Here is a 23534-nt window from a genome sequence, read left to right on the forward strand (position 1 = left end):
AGTGTAAGATTAATTCACCGTCTTCTCAACAAAACTTTAATAGCAGTAAACTGCTGAGTTTAATATATGTTTTTGAGCAATGAATGAAAACAATGTTTTGTTTCTGGGGAAAAAAAAGAATTGCTCTTATGAACTCTTTTTGCCTCTTGTTATTATAGTTTTTGTTGATATTGAACAACAATTTTTCTAAAGCTGAAATTTAAATATGCCTTAGGTGTTTCCCATAGGGTAGATGTGTTGGTTTTAATGTCCTTATTTATTTGAAGAAATGTGTAAAGTTGTCCAGGTAGACAGCAGAATGGCCTGGCTTGTAGAGAGAGCTAATGCTGATGGTCTCTGCCAGACCAGTGTTCCAGCAGGGATGAACAAAATTAACCATTAGGAGCAAGAAGGGAAAAGAAAAGGAGCAACTATTAACTAACAACTACTTGTTTTTATTCATTTTTAATACATACTAAACGTATGAGTACATTTTTCAACATGCAGTCTTCCTATGAAAATTTCAAAGAAATTCCTTTTAGCAAAGACATTTCCTTTTAGAAAAAACTGCTATATAATACTGTCTAAATAAAATCTTTAAAAAATATGCAAAATTGCGCTCATAGTCAATGTGAGACTTTAACAACATGATTAATTTAAAAAATCCCTTTGACACTGGTGGAGAGATTAAGTGCTGACAATCGCACATCTAAATCAGGCTGCTGTGATGTCACTGGCAAGTCGTTGCCGTGACAACAAGATAGGGACTACCTGCTCTTCCATCGTCTGAGCCCCTGTGGAGATGCATCACACTAATGCTCTGAGAAATGTAGACATTAAAAGGTTTTTTTTCCCTGAGACTGGGGGGTTATAATAACCTCTGCTATCCCCTGCAGAATTAGTTTAGCCCTTGAGTAACTGAATAACAGGGATGGATATCCAAGTTGATATTCAATGTGAGCAATTACAAAGAACCATCTTCTTATTTTTGGTTATGTCAAACATGTAATTGCTAGAGAGCAAACTGCGTCAGAGGTGAGAGTCTATTTCTTTACCACAGTGTGCAGAATAATCAAAATAGTGATATTATTGGGAAGGGGTACTACAGTGGATGGTCGGACCAATTTGTCTGTTTTATTAAGATAAGGGATTTCTAGATTCCCATATTCTTATTGGGTTCTTTTGCAGAATATTCTGGCCTATTTTATTAAGACTTTAATTTACAGCCCCTAAAACACCTTGATTACCATGTTCAATCTTAAAGTCCCTGCCCAGGCTATTAAAATACAATTCACATTAAAGAGTCAAGACTTTGTATTTGTCCCATGTATTATTTCCATGACTTAACAGGGTACTTGTTAAGCAGGCCTATTGCAGCTATGACCCTCAGTATCCAAAACGTTAACCTGGTGTCATTTATAACAAATCTGCTGAGATTCCTATTGGGATGTTACTGTAGGTTGAAGGGCACATTGCTTGTTAATGTCCCAGATATCTAAAGTTGTGTCATGGTCGGAAGGGTGCTGAAGCAAGCCAAGAATGTACTGATGATGCAGTGACTCTGGGTACAAACATTCAGCCCAGATCAATGGATTTGTTTCATCAGTTGAAGAGGACATGGAAGATGCTCATTGAACAAGTGGACAAAGAAATCCAATTGTTTTTCTACAGCGCTTAAAAATCCAGGACATATTAAGAACTTCTAAATGTGAAACTTTTATCTAAATTGAGTACCATGTTATGTTAATACAGTCACTTCTTCAAATATTTTTACAGGATCTCTTCAGTAAATCGGATCCCTTTTTGGAGATCTACAGAATCAACGATGACGAAAGTGAGCAGCTTGTTTATAGAACTGAGGTGAGGGGTGTGTGTGTGTGTAATGTTTTTGAGCTATACTGTATGTTATGGCACAAGGAAGGAATCTGGATAGTGTAGGGTTAATATAAGCATACCATTCCTGTCTGCCGAATCATGACGGACTCAAAGATAGAGCCATTTCTTGTTGTCACCAATGTAAATGTAAAGTATGTTTTGGAATGCCTTTATTCAAAAGAGTAAATTGTAATTATGTAATAATACTCATCACAATTAGTGCCTATTTATTTCTTGTGCTGCCTAATTTCTTGTGGCCCTTCTTTTGGGAAATATTGAGTGTTGCAGGGATTGTTTGTCATACAGTACAAAAGAATAATCCCTCACCAGTAGAGCAGAATGATTCTGGATGAATGCATTAACATTTGAGTAGTTCATCCAGAGGATTCTCAAATACTTTGTAGGCATAGACTGCAGCAAACCACAGGAAGACAGATGCTTCTGATGTGACACTTACCAGCCTTTCTGTATCAGCTCAACTTTGAGGATGTGAAAGGATGTGATAGTAAAGAAAACAAACAAGACTAAATCTTCGCTTTCTTCTGAGAAATGCACTGTAATAGTGGTTAGAACACATGCTGAGAATGTGAATTTAGTAGGGATACTGACAACCTACCAGTCCTGCCCACTGCTATAGAAAGGGCATACACAGCATGTCTCTAATATTAATGTTGATTGTGCTTTTTTCTGCTTGTTTTTTGTCACTTGTCATCTTTATTCTTAAAACTTGCATGTATGCAGAAATCACTCGAACGGCGATATCAAGAATAACCCAGCTCCTGGGTTTCCACCATGTATGATCTTCATTAAGAAGGGAGAGGCGGCAGAAAGGGCCGAGCAGTCAGGTGCTTCAGTTCCCTTGTTGCTGCTTTCCATTTGCAGGTTGTCAAGAACAACCTGAACCCTGTCTGGGAGGCCTTCAAAGTCTCGCTGAGCTCCTTGTGCAGCTGCGACGAGAGCAGGAAGCTGAAGGTAGGAAGCCTGCAGCAGGTGCTGCAGACTGCTCACAGCAGAATTCATAACCTCACACTCCAGAATTAGTCACCAAGAAGATCGGAAGCATTTCTCCCAGCGGTCTGTTCTTCCAGTATTCCTCCGTCTCTACTACTAGATGTGCCTTTCCCTCATTGAGGATACAAGAGAACCTGTTTGATTGGTATAAAACCAAGGGTCTCACAATACTAACATATATAGAGGTCTTCAACATGTCAGTTTCTACTTTTGCAATATTTTAATTTTGTAATATGTACTGTATACATACAGCACGTATGCATAGGTTATAAATTGTGCCTTGGCTTAACAAGTGAGAAAATGAATGTCCTTGAGTGGCCCAGTCAAAGTCCTACCTTGAAACCAATGGAAGATCTGTGACATGACTTGAAAATTGCTGTCTGGTGTACATAGTTGGTAGAGACCTATCCAAAATGACTCCCTGCTGTAAGTGCTGTTAAAGTTTCATCATTAAAGTATTGACTCGTGGGTTGAATATTGATGCAGTCAACAGATATGAGTTCTATGGGACTATTTGTCCCGTGAAGGTGTTCAGTTTGAGCTTTCAAGCTTTGATTAAAATCATTCATTGAAATTTGTATTCATCTTCATTTGTAATTAATCAAATGGAACATCATTGGAAGGGGATGAATTATTCCCTATTCATTTTTTTTTAATTATATTAAAAATGTATTGCAAAAGAATTCTTGATGCATAGTATTTTGGATTGTTGCCCAAGGCTATCTACCTCATGCTGGATAACATCAGTCCTAACAGGTTTTGTAGGTGCCATCAGTGATAGTGAGAGATCATGTTCACCTTGAATATTTAAGACAACAGTATTGGCAGTTTAGTCATTAAGAGCTGGGCTGGTGTTAACACAAGAAGTAATTTAGTGACCCAGGAATGCGGATGGTCCAGATAGAACAGAGCACTCTAATGCTCTTGCCAGGGAGCCACCCTCAGTAAGAAATTTCACTTCTTCTAACTGAGACATCTGTCTGCACTTTGCTGACTAGCATATTGCTCTGAAATGCTGAATGAATTGCTCATGATTCTGATATGACTGTGCACGAAGAAGATTACCTAATCAACATACGAAGTTTCTTTTGGTTTTCTGTTATACTGATAGAAATGTACTTCAGTGTGGAATTACTATGGCTGCTACAAAGCAAATACTGATGCATTAACTGAGAAAAGAAAAACTACAAAACATAATAGGAAGCTGTGAAAAATCAATAGTGTACTACAGATAGTGTATTACGTGCTCCACGATATCACTCTACTTATTGCATTATGTAACTTTGTTACAGTGCCCTGTGAAATTGAACTTAAGTATGATTATTATTTTACATAAATCACTTTGAATAATGCTGCCAGCTAAATAAATAATAAAATTGGCTAAATACCAAAGTATTATTAATGTCAAGTTCATACTCATGATCTTAGAATAAAGCCAAATGTTACCTCATTTCACCTAACAGTCCTCTTTAAGGTTAATTCTTCAGATTAATTCTTCTTACTGACAAATTTTGAAAAGTGTTAAAAGAGCCAGAATTTCAAGTAAGAAATGAAGTTAAAATATTTAGAAGAACACCTTTTTTACAAATGTAATTTTCAACACAAAACCTCGAAGAGTTGGGAGAACAATTTGCACTTTTTGGTAGTAGGTGCACTGACATTTTGTTGAACAGACAGGGGATAGATACATTCATTATGCTGATTAACATTTGTCACTTACAGGGTTGATGAGCAGGGAGTCTACCATGAAAGTCACAGGCTAGTGGTGTGTGTGTGGCCACCTCTGGAAGCAGCTGCACATGATGACTAGTGGAATGCTGTCCCACTTTTCTCATAGAGCCTATTCAAACACGTTCCAGTTCACTGGTCTTTTGAGCCATAGATGCCAAATATTCTCCCCAGCTCATCCTACCAATGTAGAAGTATGACATAACATAGCTACGACATTCTCATTTTACAGTGGCAGGATATTGCTGGGGTGTTGCCACAGGAGCTGCAAGTGAGGTCCCAGGACTTGAGCAGTGTAGAGCCATTCAGTCAGATTGACATCAGTCCCTAGATCTGGAGTCTGTAGCAACTAGACATACAGTACCTTCTCAGTCCATAACACTTGGACCTCCTCATCAATGGTGGCAAAGCATCCTGGCTCATGGTTAGCAAGCACCATGGATGTACCATGTTTGATTGCAACATCTTGCCTTGCTTATTAAATATAAGCAAGAAATTGTTGGCTGTTAATGCCACAGACAGAAAGCAGCACAGTTTAGCCTCTGATACAGGAAAAGGCACTGTTCTCTTGATTAAAACAGCATTTTGTATTTTTCCTTCTTGATTTTGATCAGTCTTGACATTCAAAGTGATAAATCATTTCATTCCTAGGTGTGCAGTCCGCTATGTCACTAATGAGATTAATTACTACTTATGCAACAGTCATAATCCCTGGAGTGCATTAGTCAGTTATGAAGAATCAGTTGTCAAAATCAGATGTGAAAACTTCTAATCATTAGTCAGAAGACATATACTTTTATTTTAAAAGAAATATGATAAATTGCATGTATAATAAAGTGATATTTCTTTTGATAATCCATATAAAGATAAAATTATCATTGTGATCAATTCATTAAATGAATGGGTGCATCTTTTTCACTCAGTGTCTGGTCTGGGATTATGACTCCAGGGGGAAACACGATTTTATCGGGGAGTTTTATGCTACCTTTGGAGAGATGCAAAAAGTCATGGGAGGAAATAAGGTGAGTTAAATCTAAACGCTTCTTAAGTAACTAGATTCAATGAGTCAAACCCTTTCCTTATTTTGTTTTTAAATTCCTTAATAAAGTCTCCATGCTGTGTTTGCATAGATAAGATCATGAACTTGTCCTGTTTGCTTTTCGTATTCGAAGGTCAGTTGGGATTGTGTAAATCCCAAATACAAAATGAAGAAGAGGAACTACAAGAATTCTGGTGTCGTCATTCTCAGTGATCTCAAGGTAAGGTGGCACAACAGCATTTACATACAGATCAGGTGAATAAATAGAACTCATTTACACATTCAGATATATAATGTATGCGGTTTGCAACAGCTTGGACCCAGGGCTAAAGAATGAAATTCGGCTTCCCATGGAGCACAGCATGAAAAAGGGTATATGTGAGTTTAAGCAACAATGAAATCCAGGAAGTTATCTGTAGGGTGACCTGTGAGAAGATGGACAAGACTTAATAGGATCTTTCTTCTCTCTTATTCTTCTTATGTAAGCTTACTTTGAGGCAAAGCCAAAAATATCATCTGTCAGAGAGTCCAGAAGAATCTAGGAAACCATTAAGGAGCTCCCAAGAGCAATATTAAGGTTTAGCCATGACAGTATGGAAATAATTTGGCATTGTGATATTTCCTCTGTGCTGATGCTAAACATAATTGTCAAGGAATCTTGTAAAAGCTGTGACAGCACTGGAATATTGAATCTTGAGCCAGGTGAACCTGTGGAGATAACCAAGTTTCCTTGAGCACCTTATTATGTTATAGAACTGTATTTTCAGATGTTTTTTGAAAAAACAGAGAAACTAGTCTGATTATTACTTCATGACTACTGTGGGTGGGTGTCAATTAATTTTCCCAGACAGGAGCAATGTATTCAAGCTATTTTAATATCCCCACCCCTACATTTTGAATAGTCTGAGTATGAGTGTTCAGTGAGGTTGAATTTTCTTGATGGTGTTTCATGATTAGTTCTTGTTGTAATAAATTGCCCTAGTTCTTTTTGTACACGTCATCCAACCCTTCTAAGATCAGCTGTCTATCTCTTAAGTGATGTCCTGAATTAGAACCCAATTATCATAGTATTGGGTGGCGTTATGGCACAGTAGTTAGCACTGCTGTCTCAGCACTGGGGCTAGGGGTTCAGTTTTGGACCTGGGGTGCTGTTTATGTGGAGTTTGTATGTGTCTATGCTTGTGTCTGTGTGCCCAGTGACAGACTGGTGTCCTGTCCACAGTGTACCCTGCCTTGCGCTTGTTGCTTGCCAGGATATACTCCAGCTCTTCTACGACCCTGAATTGGAAGAAGCGGGTGGTCATATCACTAACAATCACATTGACCTTTTTTGAATTTGTAGCTTTCTGCTAGGTGGGATAAACAGCTATGTTTTCTGTTCTTTCTCCTGCAGCTTCACAGAGTGTATTCCTTCTTGGACTACATCATGGGAGGATGCCAGATACACTTTACTGTAAGTTGAATACTTAGTATGTCAACCACACTTATCAACAGAGCTCTCAGACCGCACTGCATTGTTTTTTAGGATTAGGATTAACTCCTGAATAAAACATGGAATACAGGAATGTACATTCTTGGTGGCCTAGTTTAATTTGTCACTTTAAGATGAACTACTTTGCATGTTTGGGTGTTTCTAGCTGTATAGATGTATTTAAACTGATAACTGTAGCGTTGAAAATCAGAAAGGTTGTATTTAAGGAGGGATAATGGTTATAAGATGGACTTTGGTTGTACTGCCCATTTGTTAAAACAATGAATGTAGTCCTGGTCTCTATATCTTGTTTGTTTAACGAAAAATATTTTTTTCCTTTATGTATACTCCCTTTGTTTTGCAGGCAAGTAAAAGACATAACACGATACATTTAACACAACATAAACCCATTACCACATAAGAAACGTATGCATAAGATGAGAAAAATAAAATAGCAGCTTCAAGTAATTCTCGCAATTAAAAAGACAAATATGAATTTAGACCAAAAGTGCATTAGATACATAAATAAGATACATGAATGATAAATATATCAAGGATAGCTTAGTCCTGTTGCACTTCAATTTAGGTCATTAAATTAAATCAGCACCTGATGGAAGGAGCTCAGATTCACTGTGCAAGAGATGGCCATGACAGTCATTATTATAATATATAATAAAATATTGTATAATATGTTATTAGTCCATGCTATTTCACAGCTGCTGATATACAGTACACTGCCAAACCCAATTGCAATGCAGATCATGGATTTGCCGGAAGCAACAGTTCTAAATCAATTTAAATTCATTTTAAAGTCTACAATTTACTAGATAAACCCTAGAGGATTCCTCACTCCCTAACTAAATTGCGGAAGCAATACCGTATGCTGATCATAAGGGGTGATGTATTAGATCATGTATTTCTGCCCTTTACAAGTTAAAAATCTGAGAACAAGTCCTTGAAGGCAGCTTGTGGCATGACATGGTGGATCAATAAGTAGGGATAAAGCAATTATTTAAATCTCACAACACAGGTGATCTTCAAGGCACACTGTCTCTTTATTATCAGTTAAAAATGCAGCTTTGGGGAGTGTCTGAATGTGGAGTTCAACAGGAAGTTATGTCCACTTAGAGTATATGTTAGCACTGGGCTAAATCACTGGGACATCGGACAATTGACCAAATTCTTCCATGACTGGAATGGATTCAAAGGGAGTCGTTTTCCCATCTTCTATTAGACCTTAGTGTATTATCACTGAGAGGTGCATTAGTCCTGCTGCCATCACTGTGGATGCAGGTTGTGGAAAGCAGGGGGTGGTCTAAAAGTACATGTTTCTGAGAATGCACGTATGTTGTCTTCTTCTCTAGTGTGCTGGTGCAAGTATTATTACAGTGAGTTCACTAGCAGTTGGCAACTCCCAAATTTGGATACCTTAAAAACAGATATGGACTGTAGATATAGATATCTTTTTTGTTTTTATTAAAAAAAAATATTTTGGAAGAACTGGTTGACAAGGTAAAGGGATGCCTCCAACTCTCTGTGAAACATGAAAGTGTTTTCTGTGACTGAGGATTAGTCAGATTCTTTCAAAGCTCTCATGGTCTCATACTGCATGCGCTCTGTGACAAGATGAGCTAATAGATTGTGTTCTCCTAGTTTCATCTCCCAGGGAGAAGGGCAGACTGTGACATAGCAAACTGAGAGCCTTGCACCTCTGTCAAACTGTCACTGTATTTCAGGTAGCCATTGACTTCACTGCTTCCAATGGGGATCCCCGAAACAGCTGCTCATTGCACTATATCAACCCCTACCAGCCCAATGAGTATCTAAAGGCCTTGATAGCTGTGGGGGAGATCTGCCAGGACTATGACAGGTATGTACTGTTCTCACAGTATGCTGTATGCTTCTTAATCATGCACTTGGCTGTGCTTGAAGGGATATTAAGTGTCTTTGATTTTTTTTAGATTCTTCTCACCTTCTTTGTCATTTTACAACTCTATTCCTGAGCTGTTTTGAAAACTCCCTGGTCTTTGTTGACTGTTTTATTGAGTTTCACTACCTAACCTTACAGAGACGGGTGCCTTTTTTCTGTAATCATCTGAAATAACGACTATTGCATTCGTATGGAGGCCTTTCAACTAGTTTTGTGACTTGTCAAAGTAATTTTGTGCTCCTGAACTACTTTAGTTTTGCCAAAATGTGATGAATGCTTTTGCAATCAACATTTTGGTTCCTGGATTGTCTTTGAAGTTTTTGCTGGCAGTTTTGATTAAGAATATTCAGTTTAAATGTGTACATTATTTGTAATACAGCCAGATGGGGTGTCATTGCGGGGGGTACAGTACAGTAGATGGCAGGATATTTACTTTACAGGATTTTGTTCTTTTTTATCCTATGACTTCCCTTAAAATTGTATTATTTTTTCCAAGTCTGTTCCAGTCAAACCACACTCTTTACCAAAAAAAAGACCAGAGCTGCATTAAATGTAATATCCCTAAGACTGTTTAGCTTTCTCAGTCCCTCGAGTACGGTTTACAGGTGATGCATATTCCAGAGCCCAGTTACCTTTCAGTTCTGCAGCATACCAACTAATATATATACAGTATGCATATGGCTTCACATTTATTTTTGCCAGTTGCTAAATGAGACATCCCAAAAGTACTCTTTCAATAGAACGGATATGTATGCAGTGTACATGAATCATAACTACTTTATAATGTCTAACATAAATCTTGTTAATAATAAAACATCCTATATCCAGAAGTCAGGTGAACACGCAATATATGCTATTTGCCTTTAAAAGGGAGGTATAACATAGAACAAATATGGAAAATGCAAATGACAACTCCATCATGTCTATAATTAACACTAATATTTTCACAAGTATGCTGTACCAGAAAAGCATTTTGCAAAACAAAGTTCTTCTGAAGCAAACCACTTACCCTATGCAATTGAGTGTGGTCTTGGCTGTCCGCTTTTATTTGAGCCTGGTGTGAAGATGGATATAGAGACCTTAGCATCTGCTGGGTGTTTTTGCTGCTTTGGGAAGAACTTACTCGGGTGGAACAGTTTAAGTGAGTCTGCTACAAATATGTTATCAGGAGTCACATATGCTTTCCGTTTCTGCCTTGTTACATTTAAAGCCTTGTTGCATTGAAAGCAAATATGGTCATATTAGCACATGGAGTGGAAAGTGATTAGTAGGCCCGCAGGAAGTGTCCAGTGGAACCAAGAAGGTTTGAGCCTGGATGAGCTCAACTGTTGTGAAGCAAGAGTCTGTTCTTGTTACAGTAATAGGCTGAAAGACCAAAGATGAGACACTGAGGAAGCCTGTGTATCTATACCTGGCAAGAATCTGCTTCTCTTCTCACGTGCAGCAACCCTGTTTTATATTCTCCCCCCTCTCAGCCTGGCAAAGAAAGCATCAAGCTGATATCCCTGTATCTGGCAAGGCTTCTGTCGGTGGTGCCAATATAGCACTGGGTGGAAATTCAGCTCAGTGCTGCATCCAGACTGGCACTACATTTCAGCTTTTAACTTGCATTTACCCAGGAGTTGAAACTAACTCTGAAGTCGATTTTTTAAAATTATGATTGCAGTGTATTTTCTTTTTCCACAGAGCGGCTGGTTGAATGACTGAGATTCCTTTGCTTTCCCAAGTGCTGCTTTACCTTCCTCCATGCAGGAGTTTCTCATTATTGCCCCCTATCACCTCAGTCATATCAAGACTCCTTGTGTGTTCTTGTGTTGAGTGAGTGTGTATGTTGTGTCCTTATTTTTACACATTTACTGTAAGAACTCTGGATTTTCAGGAAGATTGCTAGATGGCTGTTTACATGCCGTCTGTCTTACTGAGCTGTGTAAAGGCAGTGTGTTGTACTTGTAGACTTTTTTCTTTTGTATTTATTACAGTTTTCTTAGTTTAACCATTATTGTTCTGTATTAGAATTTAGTTTTTTGGGATACTTCAGGCAAAAGGAATGGATGTGGTGATTTCCTGACTAATTATTTTAATGTAATATTTTTAAAGAAATCTCCTTTCTGAAGGCAACCTTGCTTGGCTCTTGTACAACATGAGGTTGGGGGCTTCCACATGCAGTCTGGTCACATGGGCTTTTGTCCGTTAAACACACAGCAAATGCATTTTGCCTAATATGCATGAGACAAGATAATGATTTTGGAATTGTAGATTCTCAACCCTCTAGTCAATCTGATTAATAACAGTTCACAATCATTTATTAATATTTTATTTTTTGAGAAAAAAATACTGTAGAAACAGAGAATAACACTTTGATTAATCAAATTTGATTTTTTGCAGTTCTATGTATGCAGCATATGTATTTTAATACAGTTTTGGCACAATTAGACATGCAAGATATGATTGTTCATCCAGTTGAAGGCTACCTTGGAAAGTCCCAGCCCATTGGCTAGGCATGGTGTTGTCACTTACCCAACCAAGGGAAGTCAGACCCAGTCCCTAGGAGGATATTTACCAGAAGCAGTGACCCAGCTGATGTGAATGTATGAAGCTGCAGGGTTATTTTGGAGCCCCTGTGGTGCTCGGAGTAACAGAACCATCTGTTCACCCAGTCGCAGGAAGTGAGAAGCAGAAAGCTGCCAATGTCTCCAAAGCCTGTCTTGGCTCTTTCATTGACTGTTCCTGCATTAACAATTCTAAGAACACTGACATCGCTGGGGAGGGCATCCAGAAATTCACACTTTTGCGTTTTCCCATTTTTGCACGTCTGTGACTAAAAATAAATTGGCAGACCCAAAAGAGTGACAAAGGACTCTCTTCTGAGGAAGGAAAAATAACCAAATAAAGAGATGATTAATTTCCATCTGGGCAGTGCAGGAAAGTACATGATTTGTATTAGAAGCAGATAAAAAATTAAGTTCATAATCCACTTTCCTTATAGTGACTAAAAGAATTATTTAATATGAATATGACAAGTAGATATATTTATATGAGAGATAATATAATATACTCAGCTCATATAATTAGAGATATATGGCATATTTCTTCCTTAAATGTTTTTTCTAATGCTAAGTAATATGCAAAAAGAGAATGAGAATCTTTCAATTAACACTGTTGAATGGTATTAAGCATATGAATATACAACTCATACACACATGCAATTTGGGAGTCGAAGTTAATGTTCTGCGATTGAACACAAACTTCTCTACCCCTCCTTTAATATGTTTAGGAATTGAAACAGGGTTAAGAGAACTAGATGCAAGCTTTGTTTTATGTAGGTAAAAAATTTAATGAAACTACAAGATATCCATAAAGACTTTAAAAATATTCTAGTACTGTATATTCTTGTTTTTATTCTGTTTCTTTCTGTTGGTGTCAAGTAATTGGTTTGCTATATTTATCCTTTCCAGTGCAGAAAACAACAATATGGTAAATGTTAACAGTGGATCTTATTGATCTTGATATTTTCCTTTTTATGTGTCCTGCAGACTTGGACTTGTAAACAGAAAGCTTTTTGCAAAATTTGCTCTGATTTTTGCTTCAACACTGTCTCTTACTAGATTTCCTCTGATACATTTTACATTTACTCTCAAATGGAACATTCCACATCACAAGAACATATATAATTACTATTTTATTTTACATTCTGGATACGGGTTTTTATATTTACAATTTGAACACACCTTTTTCTTTAAACTTAAAATTGATATAATAAGCCCTTCCGTGCAAAAAATACGTCTATGTTTCACAAAATATATATATATATAAAGTAGCACATTGGATTTCTACATTAAGAGGCTGATGTAAACCTTGGTCCTTTCAAAAAGAGCAAATGTGAAATGACATGTGCCAGTTTATATTTATGTGCTGTATGAAATTGCCATACGGAATATAAGAGTTTAGAAAATGACCAGAGCCTATTCTGACAAGCAGAAGGCACCAAGGGTACACAGAGACACAAACCTACACACATTCACACCTAAGAAGTCAATTTACATACCAGTATGTTTTTGGACTGTTGGAGGAAACTGGAACACCTGGAGCAAATCCACATGAACATGGGAGGACATACTGTACAAACTCCACACAGATAGCACCCTGGGAACTGAACCTATGGCCCCAGCCCGGGAAGGCATCAGTGCTAACAACTGTGCCACCTATTTCTATTATCCCTCTGTATGTTTGCAAAAAGATTGTACGGTGTAGAATTTGTCAAATTTGGCTACTAAAAAACAGATTAAACATTTTTATTCATTTTCATTTCACACATTTAATTCTGGGGGAAATACTTTTTTTTTGAATCTGTGAGTTTATTACTATTGAACGTTGCATTTTCGATGGGAATATTTAATGGTGTTGTGCTAACTGTAGATAGCAATTTTCTTAGATGGCAAATACTGTATAATAACACTTGCTGATATAAATCTGTGGCATGCTACCTGCTAGATCACATAAATCATAAAAGCTGATTGGAAAAATCAACAAGTCACATATCAGGGATGTGGTTAAGAAGTTTACTGAGATCTCTATGGCAGTGCAGTTGGTGTGCTATGGTCATCAACAAAAGCTGCTCCTGACTGAAAAGAACAGCTACTGTGCCAGGTAAGACTTGTCATGATGGTAGATACTTTACAACAGATACATTGCTGTCCGGAAAATGGAGACAATCCTGGCACACTTCTTTTACAGCCAAACCAATGAATCTAAAGAGAAAAAAAGGCTGGGTGCCACAGTGCTGTAGTGGTTAATATTGCTGCCTTTTAGTGCTGGGGCCCTGGGTTCAAAATCCTGGGATGCTATCTGCAGGGAGTTTACATTTTCGAATGGATTTCCTCCAGGTGCTCTGGGTTCCCCCCCACAGTCCAAAGACATACTGGAATGTCCATTTGGCTTCTGGAAAAACTGTCCCTGGTGTGGATGCATGCGTGTCTGTGTCTGTCTGTGCCCTGCAATGTACTAACATCCCTTCCATAGGGGATCCTGCCTTGTGCCCGTTGATTGCTGGGATAGGCTCTGGCTCCCCTGTGACCCTGTACTGGATAAAGCAGTATGAGAATGAAAGGACCAATAAAAGGCTGTACTAATCACTCTGTTCTTCTTTAATTATTTACTGCTTTGCTGCTTCTTCATCAGCACCATGAACATTATTAAAAGCTTATTTATGTGGTTACATATTTGCTTAATTTCAGATCAATTTAAAATTGAGTTTCTGTCCTGCTATCAAGTGGACGGACACATAACCCGTTCATCGTGTAGTTTCAGCCGCTCTTTCCCCACGTCTCAGAGCTCTTTCAAATCCCATTAGTGGTACAATTTTCCTGTACTGTCAGTTACCTTGAGTGCGATTTTTTTTTATCTTCTCATGCTGTATCTCCTCCATCACTCTACTCAGAGATGAAGTCCCTGCTGGAATCCCAGCTTCCCATTGACAAACTTTTCTTGCTCTAAGTTGTTTTTTTGCTAGTGCTGGTCTTTGTGTGCCTGTGCCTCAGGATTTAGTTTTAATTTGTCCAAGTAAGAACATACAGATTTAGAAGAATATACTTTCATTTTTAGGCATATAGATACTACAGCCTATGGTTAATGTTTACAGAAGAGATTACAATCTGCTAAAGAAGGGTAACTGAATCAACCTGACTTGAGTTGGAAAGGAAGACAAACTTGTCCTGACCTCTTGTCCAGCATTGCTCCTTGTAACGTGATTGTAATGTCAAATTGAATATTAAACATGGAAGATTTGCCTTCCTTTTGTTTATTAAATTCTGAATGACCTTTATTCAAATAAATAGGGATTTTAGGGAAGTTAGAAAGGTCAACACTTTTGCTGCAGTGCAACTTCATTTTATTTGGTATAGCGCCCTTTGCAGCATTTTGCCAAAGAGTGGTTAAGAGATTTCTATAGCATTTAAGAATATAACGGTATGTCACAACAGTTAAACACTAGATACAGTGGAGAGGAAAACACATTCCCAAAGGGAGAAAATACAATTCTGGGGGTCCCAGCCCAACTGTTGCCCCCAACTACAGCAAATGCGTTTCTGAAGCTGCCTAGACTCTTGCCTAGAGATTATCTTGCAATGCAGAGTTGCAAGGATATATCTGCAGCAGTGGAATGGGTAACGGTTATTACATTCATTGTGCCATGCAGTAAAAAATAAATGCAATACAAAGTGTTATGTTCAGAGATTTTGCTTTGTGTGGTAATGGTATGTAAATGCAGGATACTCTATGCAATCTTCAAGAAAAGAATAAGAAAATGTGAGAAATCCATATTAGTAGTCAAATTACAAAAAATAGCTCTTCAATTTACAAAAGCTCTGTAAACTCTTGAACACTGAAACCAAAAGCGGAAAGTTGTGTATGTGCTAAGCTTTCTTAGTCTGTTTAATCTTTTCAAGTTTTCTTTTCTGGTTCTTCCTGGAGTAGCTTTTTTCCCCCACTCGTTTCAATATTATTCCTTATTTGTCTCATTTTAGTGACAAAAGGTTCTCTGCTTTGGGCTTTGGTGCACGGATTCCTCCAAATTATGAGGTAAGCAAAATAGATCATTATTTTATTTTTCCAAGTGTCTTCCAGAAGGATTACATTTGGAATAATTCAAGGTTCTCACAGTTTCCCAATGTTTTTTTGTCTATTATTCTTCATCAGTTGCTTTCTGTGACTTTTCTATTGTAGTTTTTAGGTTGGTAGTCTAGCTATCTTTCTTGATCCTTGAGCTATTTAAACTATCTTTTCTATTTGCCCACCACTAACCCATTCAATTGAGTATTTTATATTCTTTCTTTTAATTGATTCCACCCTGACCAGAAGAATGAGTTTTCATGTGAAGTTTAAGCAAATAGGGCCTGGGCGGAAAGTATGAGTATTATAACATGATCCATAAGTGCAGGTCCAGACCTTACTCGGGTAAATCCAGCACAAAGAGGCCTCAGTCTTTGTCCCATTTATTTGAATGGGTCCTTGTGATTGATCAAGACAGGGTTTTTACATAGAGAGCAGAAGTTTTTGTTTAGTTCCTATATAAATATGTAAATGCAGCTAAAAATATTTTTTTTCTATTCATATCAAAATAAATGTATTACTTTCTATGTTGTGAAAATGAGCTGATATGATTGTATGCACATCAGTCTTTTTGCTAAAAATAAACCTTTTCGCAAAAGGTGACACTCCATTTCCTACAGCCAAAATGTTTAGGAGCGAAGAACTACAGCTGCTTAAAGTACTGGTGCAGCAGGCATGGACTAGTATAGATTCTTAAAACCTGAAAGCAGTAAGTCCTCTAAAATCCCCGTCTCCAGTCGATGAATTAGTTTCTCATGAGTAGCTCAACCGGTATTGGACGAAGTGGTTAGAAAGTAGATGGATGGTTGGGAAGCTGCATGTGCAAGCAGAGAGATGCGAGAGTTGTACGAGTCTCCATGTGTGACAGAAGTCATTTGTCTGCTGGCAGGGAGACCTACAGTTTTCCTGTAATTGTTTTTGATTGCTTCTCATCCAGGTTTCTCATGACTTTGCCATTAATTTCAACCCAGACGATGATGAATGTGAGGGTAAGAGCACTGTTTTTTTTGTTTTCGGTGGTGGTGGTGATGGGAGGTGGGTAATTCAGCTTGAGCAAGAACCTTCTGGCTTGAAAAAAAGACAAATATCCCCCAGCTCCTTACATCACCAGTGTTAAATTCTAGTTCCCTGAATTACATTCTTAGACTTTACTCAGAAGTGCTTTTTTTAAACTATGCTTGGATTTGAGCTTTGCAGGATTCTAATCTCGGTCTTATTTCCCATGTAAAGGTATCCAGGGGGTAGTGGAGGCTTACCAGAACTGCCTTCCCAAAATCCAGCTGTATGGCCCAACGAATGTGGCCCCTATCATCACCAGGGTGGCCAAGCTAGCTGCTGGGGAGGAAAAGTCCAAAGACGCTTCAGTGAGTCTCACCCCCAATACTAGAAATAGGCTTTCCACTGGTGGAAAAGTATATTGACCAAGCTAGATTGACCAAGTAGATTTAATCAACTAATCTACACCCAGAGAGAAGGATGACTGATGGAAAAAGTAAAACCCCTAGAGTATATAAAAGTATTTTGGAGCACATTTGCTATTTCTTGATGTACAAGGTCTTACCATGTGTTAAAGAGAAATGAGAATGATAAATTAGCCCAATGAGCCTTTGAATGATCCTAATGTATTATTAGACTTCTATATTTGTGCAGTCTCAAAGGCTTGTGTTGGTTGTCAGAATAGACATTAAGATATGTACCGAAGCGGAAACGGATAATTCAATTGTAAATTCATCGACGATATTATATTACGGTTTAAAAACAAAGGGGATCTTCAAAATATTTCCCAGTGTGGACTGACTGTAGAAAAAAAAGTTGATGTTGTTCCTAGTACTTTTGTAACAAAAAAATCAAACTTGACTTAGATATTAAATCTAAAACCTCCATGATTTGTAAATGAAGTTTTACTTACAGTATGTGTTGCAACCACTGTAACATCCATGTTCGTAGAAATTTAAGATGCTTTAATAGCACAAAAAGGGTAATTTTCAGCTTGTAAAACAAGAAGCAGTACCCCCCTTGATGTGGTGTGCGTGACTGTCGAGCAATCTTCCTGATTCCAGCAATATCACATTCTGCTGATCCTCACGGATGGAGTGGTCACAGACATGGCTGACACGCGCGAGGCCATCGTCAGAGCCTCCTACCAGCCCATGTCCATCATCATCGTGGGAGTGGGCAATGCGGACTTCACCGACATGCAGATCCTGGATGGGGACGATGGGGTCCTCCGCTCGCCGAAGGGAGAGCCAGTCCTCAGGGACATCGTGCAGTTTGTGCCCTTCAGGGACTTCAAAACGGTCAGTTCCTGGACACATGCCAGTTCAGCAAAACCAGATTGTTTCAAATATGGCTCATTTCGTCATTTGAGCCCCCTACATGATCTCATTACACTCCAGGTTTAACATGCCAACGCCTAAATAATGGCTGTAATGTGACTTGTGCCAAAAAAGTGACTCTAGATTCAATGTTTAAAGTAATATTAAAATGAATAAAAAACTAGGAAAAAATGAGTCTCTCAGGGAGTGGTCATGCTCTGTTGAAATTTTAATTTCATCCTACAATATGAATACTTAGGAATAACTTTAGAAATAACATAAACCAACCAATATTAAAATCACTAGAAGAAATCTCTGTGTTACGTAGAACATCGTCATATCCCTAAAGTACACTTTTCCACTCATAAAACTCTTAATGGATTTTTGGGTGACAGGTACACATTGCATTGGTTTAAATATCGTCAGGATAGGAAAAATGATTGCCTTCATAGTCCTGCTCTGAAGTACATACTAATTTAAATCAGGCCACATCTTCCTGTGCCATAGTGGATAAATATAATTTGAAATTGCACACATCAGAGAGTTCAAAAGGCACCCCTCCCCGGCTTCGTAATTCTAATATCCATTGCCGTTGCCTTTTGCAATGTGACATTCCATGTCCGACAGAAAATTTTCCAAGCTGGGCTCCGATGGAGCTGCCTGGCAACAGACACAAATGTTTTATTAGCAGGACTGTTTTATTAGCAGGAGCTGCAGGGCTACACAATAGACATAACTTCTTTGGAAGCATTTCTTTCTAAGCAGAGTTAAACCAATTAACTCTGCTTTACTGATAATTGAGAGGCCATAGTTCATGAACAGCATGGAGGTGCTTCAACAGAACAAATCACTTAACAAGTGATTAATTAACAATGGTTAAGATGTTTTTTTGTCTTTGTTTACCCAAATGTAGCCCAGTACCTTCTTTCTGCTCTGTGACTAACTACCAAAATAAAATGTATCAATTGTTAGAAGAACTCAGGGTTAACATATCTCTAGGGTCTGATGATATTGTAAGAAATATCTACTAGCAGTCTCTAGAGACAGATGTAAAATTGGTAATACCTATCCTTAAAATGGAGAAAACTGAACCAAATAATTATAGGCCTATAAGTCATCTATTGCATGCAAGGTCATGCAGTAGAAACATTAATGAGCACTAAATCTGATTCATATAGAAATCTGTCTCTATTCTAAAAACACAACACCAAAATGGGAGAGAACGACTTTAGCCTGAGGATTCTGCAACAAAGGATATAAGAATTTCCTAAAATAAACAGGACAACAACCTTTCTGTAACAAAGTTTAAATTATGAGCCAGAATCTGATCTCTAAGACGTATCAGAACAAGATCCTTTTGCATGACACAAGCTTAGAGGGTGATGGTTTTCCTACTTCTCGGTTTCTGTTTCTTTCGGTCTTATGCTTTGTTTCTGTTTTGGAACTTTTAATGATTTATCAAGGAATTAGCTAGAGTAAACCATAAAATCCCCTTCAGTCATCTGTTTACCTGTCTCTCTGCCCATATACAACTAGACATACACCTCAAATGACAACCATTATCTGAATAAAGCCTTGGGCAGTGCAATACAATGTGAAGAGCAAATGTTAAAAAATGTATGATCCCACCTGCTGGCACATCACCCTTGAGCAGCTCTCTGGATCGTTCCTCATAAGCGCAGGGTGCTTGGGCCCTGCTTTAATGTCCTCAGCGAGGCAAGTGAAGACTAAACACTAGAGTATTAAATACACTATACCTTTATCTTCATTGACTCATTATATCGTCATCAGACTGTGATTGAACTATTAAAATATAAAGTCTAAAATGCTGAGCTTGAACATGTGACTTCAGCAAATCATTTTAATCTTCTATCTAGACACTAGAGAGAAGCAATAAAAAGGGCTAACAGGATGTTAAGCATTCTGACAGTTACGAGTTCCTAACATCCTAACAGTTAGCTTTCAATTATCTTCAAGTAGGAATACTAAAAAAAAAAGTTTTTGTCACATTAACAATGCTTTAATGGGACAAAGGTACAGTGCTTTCCATTGTTCCTTCAACCCTTTAACGCTTTAATGATGACACTGATTAACATGGTATCTGGCTGTAAATGTTGTTTTAGATAGGCCTAATGTGTGGTGACCTGGCCTGTTCTGGGTCTCTGTGTGTTGTGTTCCGCAGGCCTCTCCTGCTGCCTTGGCGAAGTGTGTTTTGGCTGAGGTTCCGAAGCAAGTGGTGGAGTATTACAGCTACAAGGCCTTTGCGCCGAAGATCCCGATAGTGGATTCACCCAACTCCATTGCCAACACCCCCGAATAGGAGAGCAAAGATGTAAAAAGAAACTTCTGTTTGGATGGCTGAGGTTTGGGCTGGGAATTGCACAAGAATGAGAAAGGGGGAAAAAAAAACCTGTTTTGAACTGTTTACATCATGGGGGAAAAAAAAATTATACTTCAAGTCTGCTGCTTTAAAACTAGGATTTAGAGTCAGATCATCTCCTACGACTTGGCCTCCCTGTACAGTGTGAAAAAACTGTGATTCTTTGCTGCTGTCTTCATGTTGGCTGGGGAAAGCACAATGAAAACATTCAGAACGATGTGGTTCCAGGCCCGGGGTTTCATACAACTGCATTGCTACAGTTGTGCTTCTTATCTGTTGCACAGCAGTGCTCCTGACTACAGGCTGCACTTGCCCTGCCTTTCTCTGCTTCTTTTCAGTTCTGTGGTTTATCACTGGCCCAGTTGGAAGAACCCATTAAAGGAGGTAATGGCACTTAGTCTCTAGGACAGAACTGAGCTTGTACGGAAACTGATTCTTCTGCCCTATATCATTTCAAAGTAAAAGTCTTAAAATGTTCCTGCAAGGGTCGGCTTCATAAATTGAATGTGTTTATGAAATATATTAAAGCTCCTAAAAACTAGATCTCCGGCATAAAATAGAACTTTGAAAGTTGTCATTAACTAAAATTGTTTTCTGACACACCAGGAACCATTTGTTTCCAGTACTCTTTAGAACCATATACCACTGTATATTAGATTGCTTGAACACAGAACAGTGAACCTTCAAGACTGTTTGCAGATGAGTATTATATTTTTATGTCCAAAAAAGAAAACATAGTGGTGAATTTTAAGCAGGTATTCATAATACTCTTGAGTGATCTATATAGCCATGCTAAAGCAAGTACAGGATCAAATTTTTATTTTATTTTTAGGAGTGTATTATAGCTGACTGTTATTATAGTATATGTCTGGTACTTTAAACAGTACAGTGTACATTGTACAGTGGTTTAAGCGAATACAGTGTGAATACACTTGCATAGCCCAGAACTTTGTGTACTTGGTTCTTTTTAGTCAACGAGTCATTAACAGCAGCAGAACAGAAGTAATTATAGAAATTATGGTCTTTCTTTAGAGTTGAGCGGTGGTTGGAGGGTATAATTGTAAAGACAGCATTATTACTGTTAGACCGCATCCTAGTGAGGTTAATACAGTAGCTGCAGGTTTTTTAAATACATTGCAGGTTTTCATTGCCCTCTGTAGGGAAAATAAGTTCTTTCACATTTCTTAAAGATAGGTACTGCATTTTCAGTCTTCTGATTAAATATTAGATTGCTTTTCAAAAGATAAACCACATCTTTATGGCCATTTAGTAGAGTAAGTTGATATCATATATTATTTAATTATTTATTGTTTGCTTCCAAGCAGACAAATCCATGTCAGTGGTTCCCTTGCAAACAATTTAAAGAATCTGGAGAGAATCCCTTTTTTCTTCCTGTACAGTACCTCAGTTAAGCTTCTGAAAAAGCTGCTGTTGTTTTGGGGGAAAAAAAAGAAAGGTAGACTGATTTATAGAGTTATTTGCTACAATTTAAATTAAGGTTTGTGTTAATTTAGGATACAGTAAATTCCAAAAAAAATCATTTCTTCAATGTTGTTAAAATTTAACATAACAGTGACATCACCTAGTAAGAAAATGCAGTTAGGAATGTTTGTTGAGGTGTGAGGTAAAGTTTGTCCGAGGGCCAAACACCAGGCTGAAGTCAGGACCCCCTTACAGACTGAATTAAGTATAGACAGGTATTAACCAAGAGGTAGCTGTCAGGACCCCCTTACAGAGAGAGGCGTTAACCAAGGGGTAGCTGCAAAGGTGGTGATGGGGTGTAGGAGAGAAAGACGCATGTCAACAAGAGCAAGAGGCCTACTTGTCATGTTTCTACTTTTACGGGAAGTGATATCATGGAGGATTATTGAAGACATAGTGAAGAGGGAGACCGTAGTTGCCACTACCCTTCAAGAACCTTTGTTAAAAACACCATTTAGGTAGCATTTATCCATAATTATTTGTGACATGTATATTTCAGTGTCTATTATGTCTACATTCCTCAGATTTACACAGAAAATGTGCAGAATTTCCTATGATATGGAGCAATGTACAATAGTACTGCAGAAATGTCTGTGCACTAGAGGAGAGCATTGCAGTGAAAGCCAGGTGTTTAAATAATCAGCCTTGACAGTAGTAAGATGTAACATGAGCACAGAACACTGTCCGCATGAATGTGAAGGTTGCTAACATTTTTTCTCCAAACTTGTAATTAACACTTCAGCAGCAGTCTGCAGGCTGGTGTTATATTCCTGTTTTAGCACAAAGTGGGGGAAAAAAAAAAAACAGATTAAGATTTACAAGCCTGTGGACAGGTTTTTTGTTGGTGTTGTTCTCTTTGCATTTGTAAGAGGAGGTAGCTGTAATTGCCGTATGAGTTCCTGCTAGTTGACGTCAATGCTTTCAAAGTAGGGCGCTTGTGGGAGCTTTCCAGCTGAACCCTGAAGAAGCCAGTGCAGTAGTCAGCTGTGAGTCACTCAGTCTCTCCTGTCCCTGCACCCTCAGCAGTGGGCTCTCTCCTTGACCCTGGCAGTGAGTGCTGCCACAGTTGGACTTCACTCTGTGCATCTGTGACTGTTGGGACCTCCAATTTTTAATACAAAAGTGCTACATTTCCCAAGAGAGATTTTCTGATCCACTTAGCTTTGGGTGGTTTTTCATCATTTGAAGCCTTATCTTTTCATGATCTCTTCTGGTGCCCAGGGAGAGCACAGATTATGCTCTGTTGTCTTTGCTCTTTTCACTGTAGAATGGCTTGACAACATGATGTATAGCACAATTTGTATCAGCAAGTCTGCTGTTGAAAGAATTTTCAGGAAGTAAATGTTCATGAAGAACAAAAAGCTGTTCTTCATGGTATGATAAAAATCTAAATACAGTGCAAAATGTATAAAAAACTACAATTTAAAATGTATAAAATGAGGAAAGTAGTGTCTTGCAAGCGTCTCTTGCAAGTAAGCCTCTTTCAAAGAATTTTGAAAGTTAGGAGTGAGGTCTGTGGCATGAATGTTATGATATCTCAAGATGCTACTTCTCATAATGTTGGAGTTTTCACATTGATTTCTGCCGGGTGCTCTGGTTTACTCCCATAGTCCACAGACAGGAGATGATTGGGCCCTGATGTGGGTGCATGCCTGTCTCTGTCTGTTTGTACCCTGGCATCCCATCTAGGATGTGTCATGCATTACACCTTTTAGTTG

The 23534-nt window shown here is 38.2% G+C and overlaps 1 protein-coding gene across 1 annotated transcript in view; it reads left to right on the top strand.

The window, feature by feature from the left end:
• cpne7 (copine VII) overlaps positions 1–23293 on the top strand; it is a 50218-nt gene extending 26925 nt beyond the window's left edge. The window contains exons 6-16 of the mRNA XM_088613680.1: positions 1756–1839; positions 2737–2826; positions 5517–5615; positions 5766–5852; positions 7026–7085; positions 8840–8973; positions 15555–15609; positions 16577–16628; positions 16870–17003; positions 17700–17936; positions 20137–23293. Of these exons, the coding sequence (XP_088469806.1) occupies positions 1756–1839; positions 2737–2826; positions 5517–5615; positions 5766–5852; positions 7026–7085; positions 8840–8973; positions 15555–15609; positions 16577–16628; positions 16870–17003; positions 17700–17936; positions 20137–20274 (1170 nt within the window). The 3' untranslated portion in view covers positions 20275–23293. The remainder of the gene's footprint in view (positions 1–1755; positions 1840–2736; positions 2827–5516; positions 5616–5765; positions 5853–7025; positions 7086–8839; positions 8974–15554; positions 15610–16576; positions 16629–16869; positions 17004–17699; positions 17937–20136) is intronic.
• The last annotated feature ends 241 nt before the right edge of the window (positions 23294–23534 follow it).

This window comes from Lepisosteus platostomus, chromosome 20, assembly GCF_059453375.1.
Source record: "Lepisosteus platostomus isolate fLepPlt1 chromosome 20, fLepPlt1.hap1, whole genome shotgun sequence".
Lineage (NCBI taxonomy): Eukaryota > Metazoa > Chordata > Actinopteri > Semionotiformes > Lepisosteidae > Lepisosteus > Lepisosteus platostomus.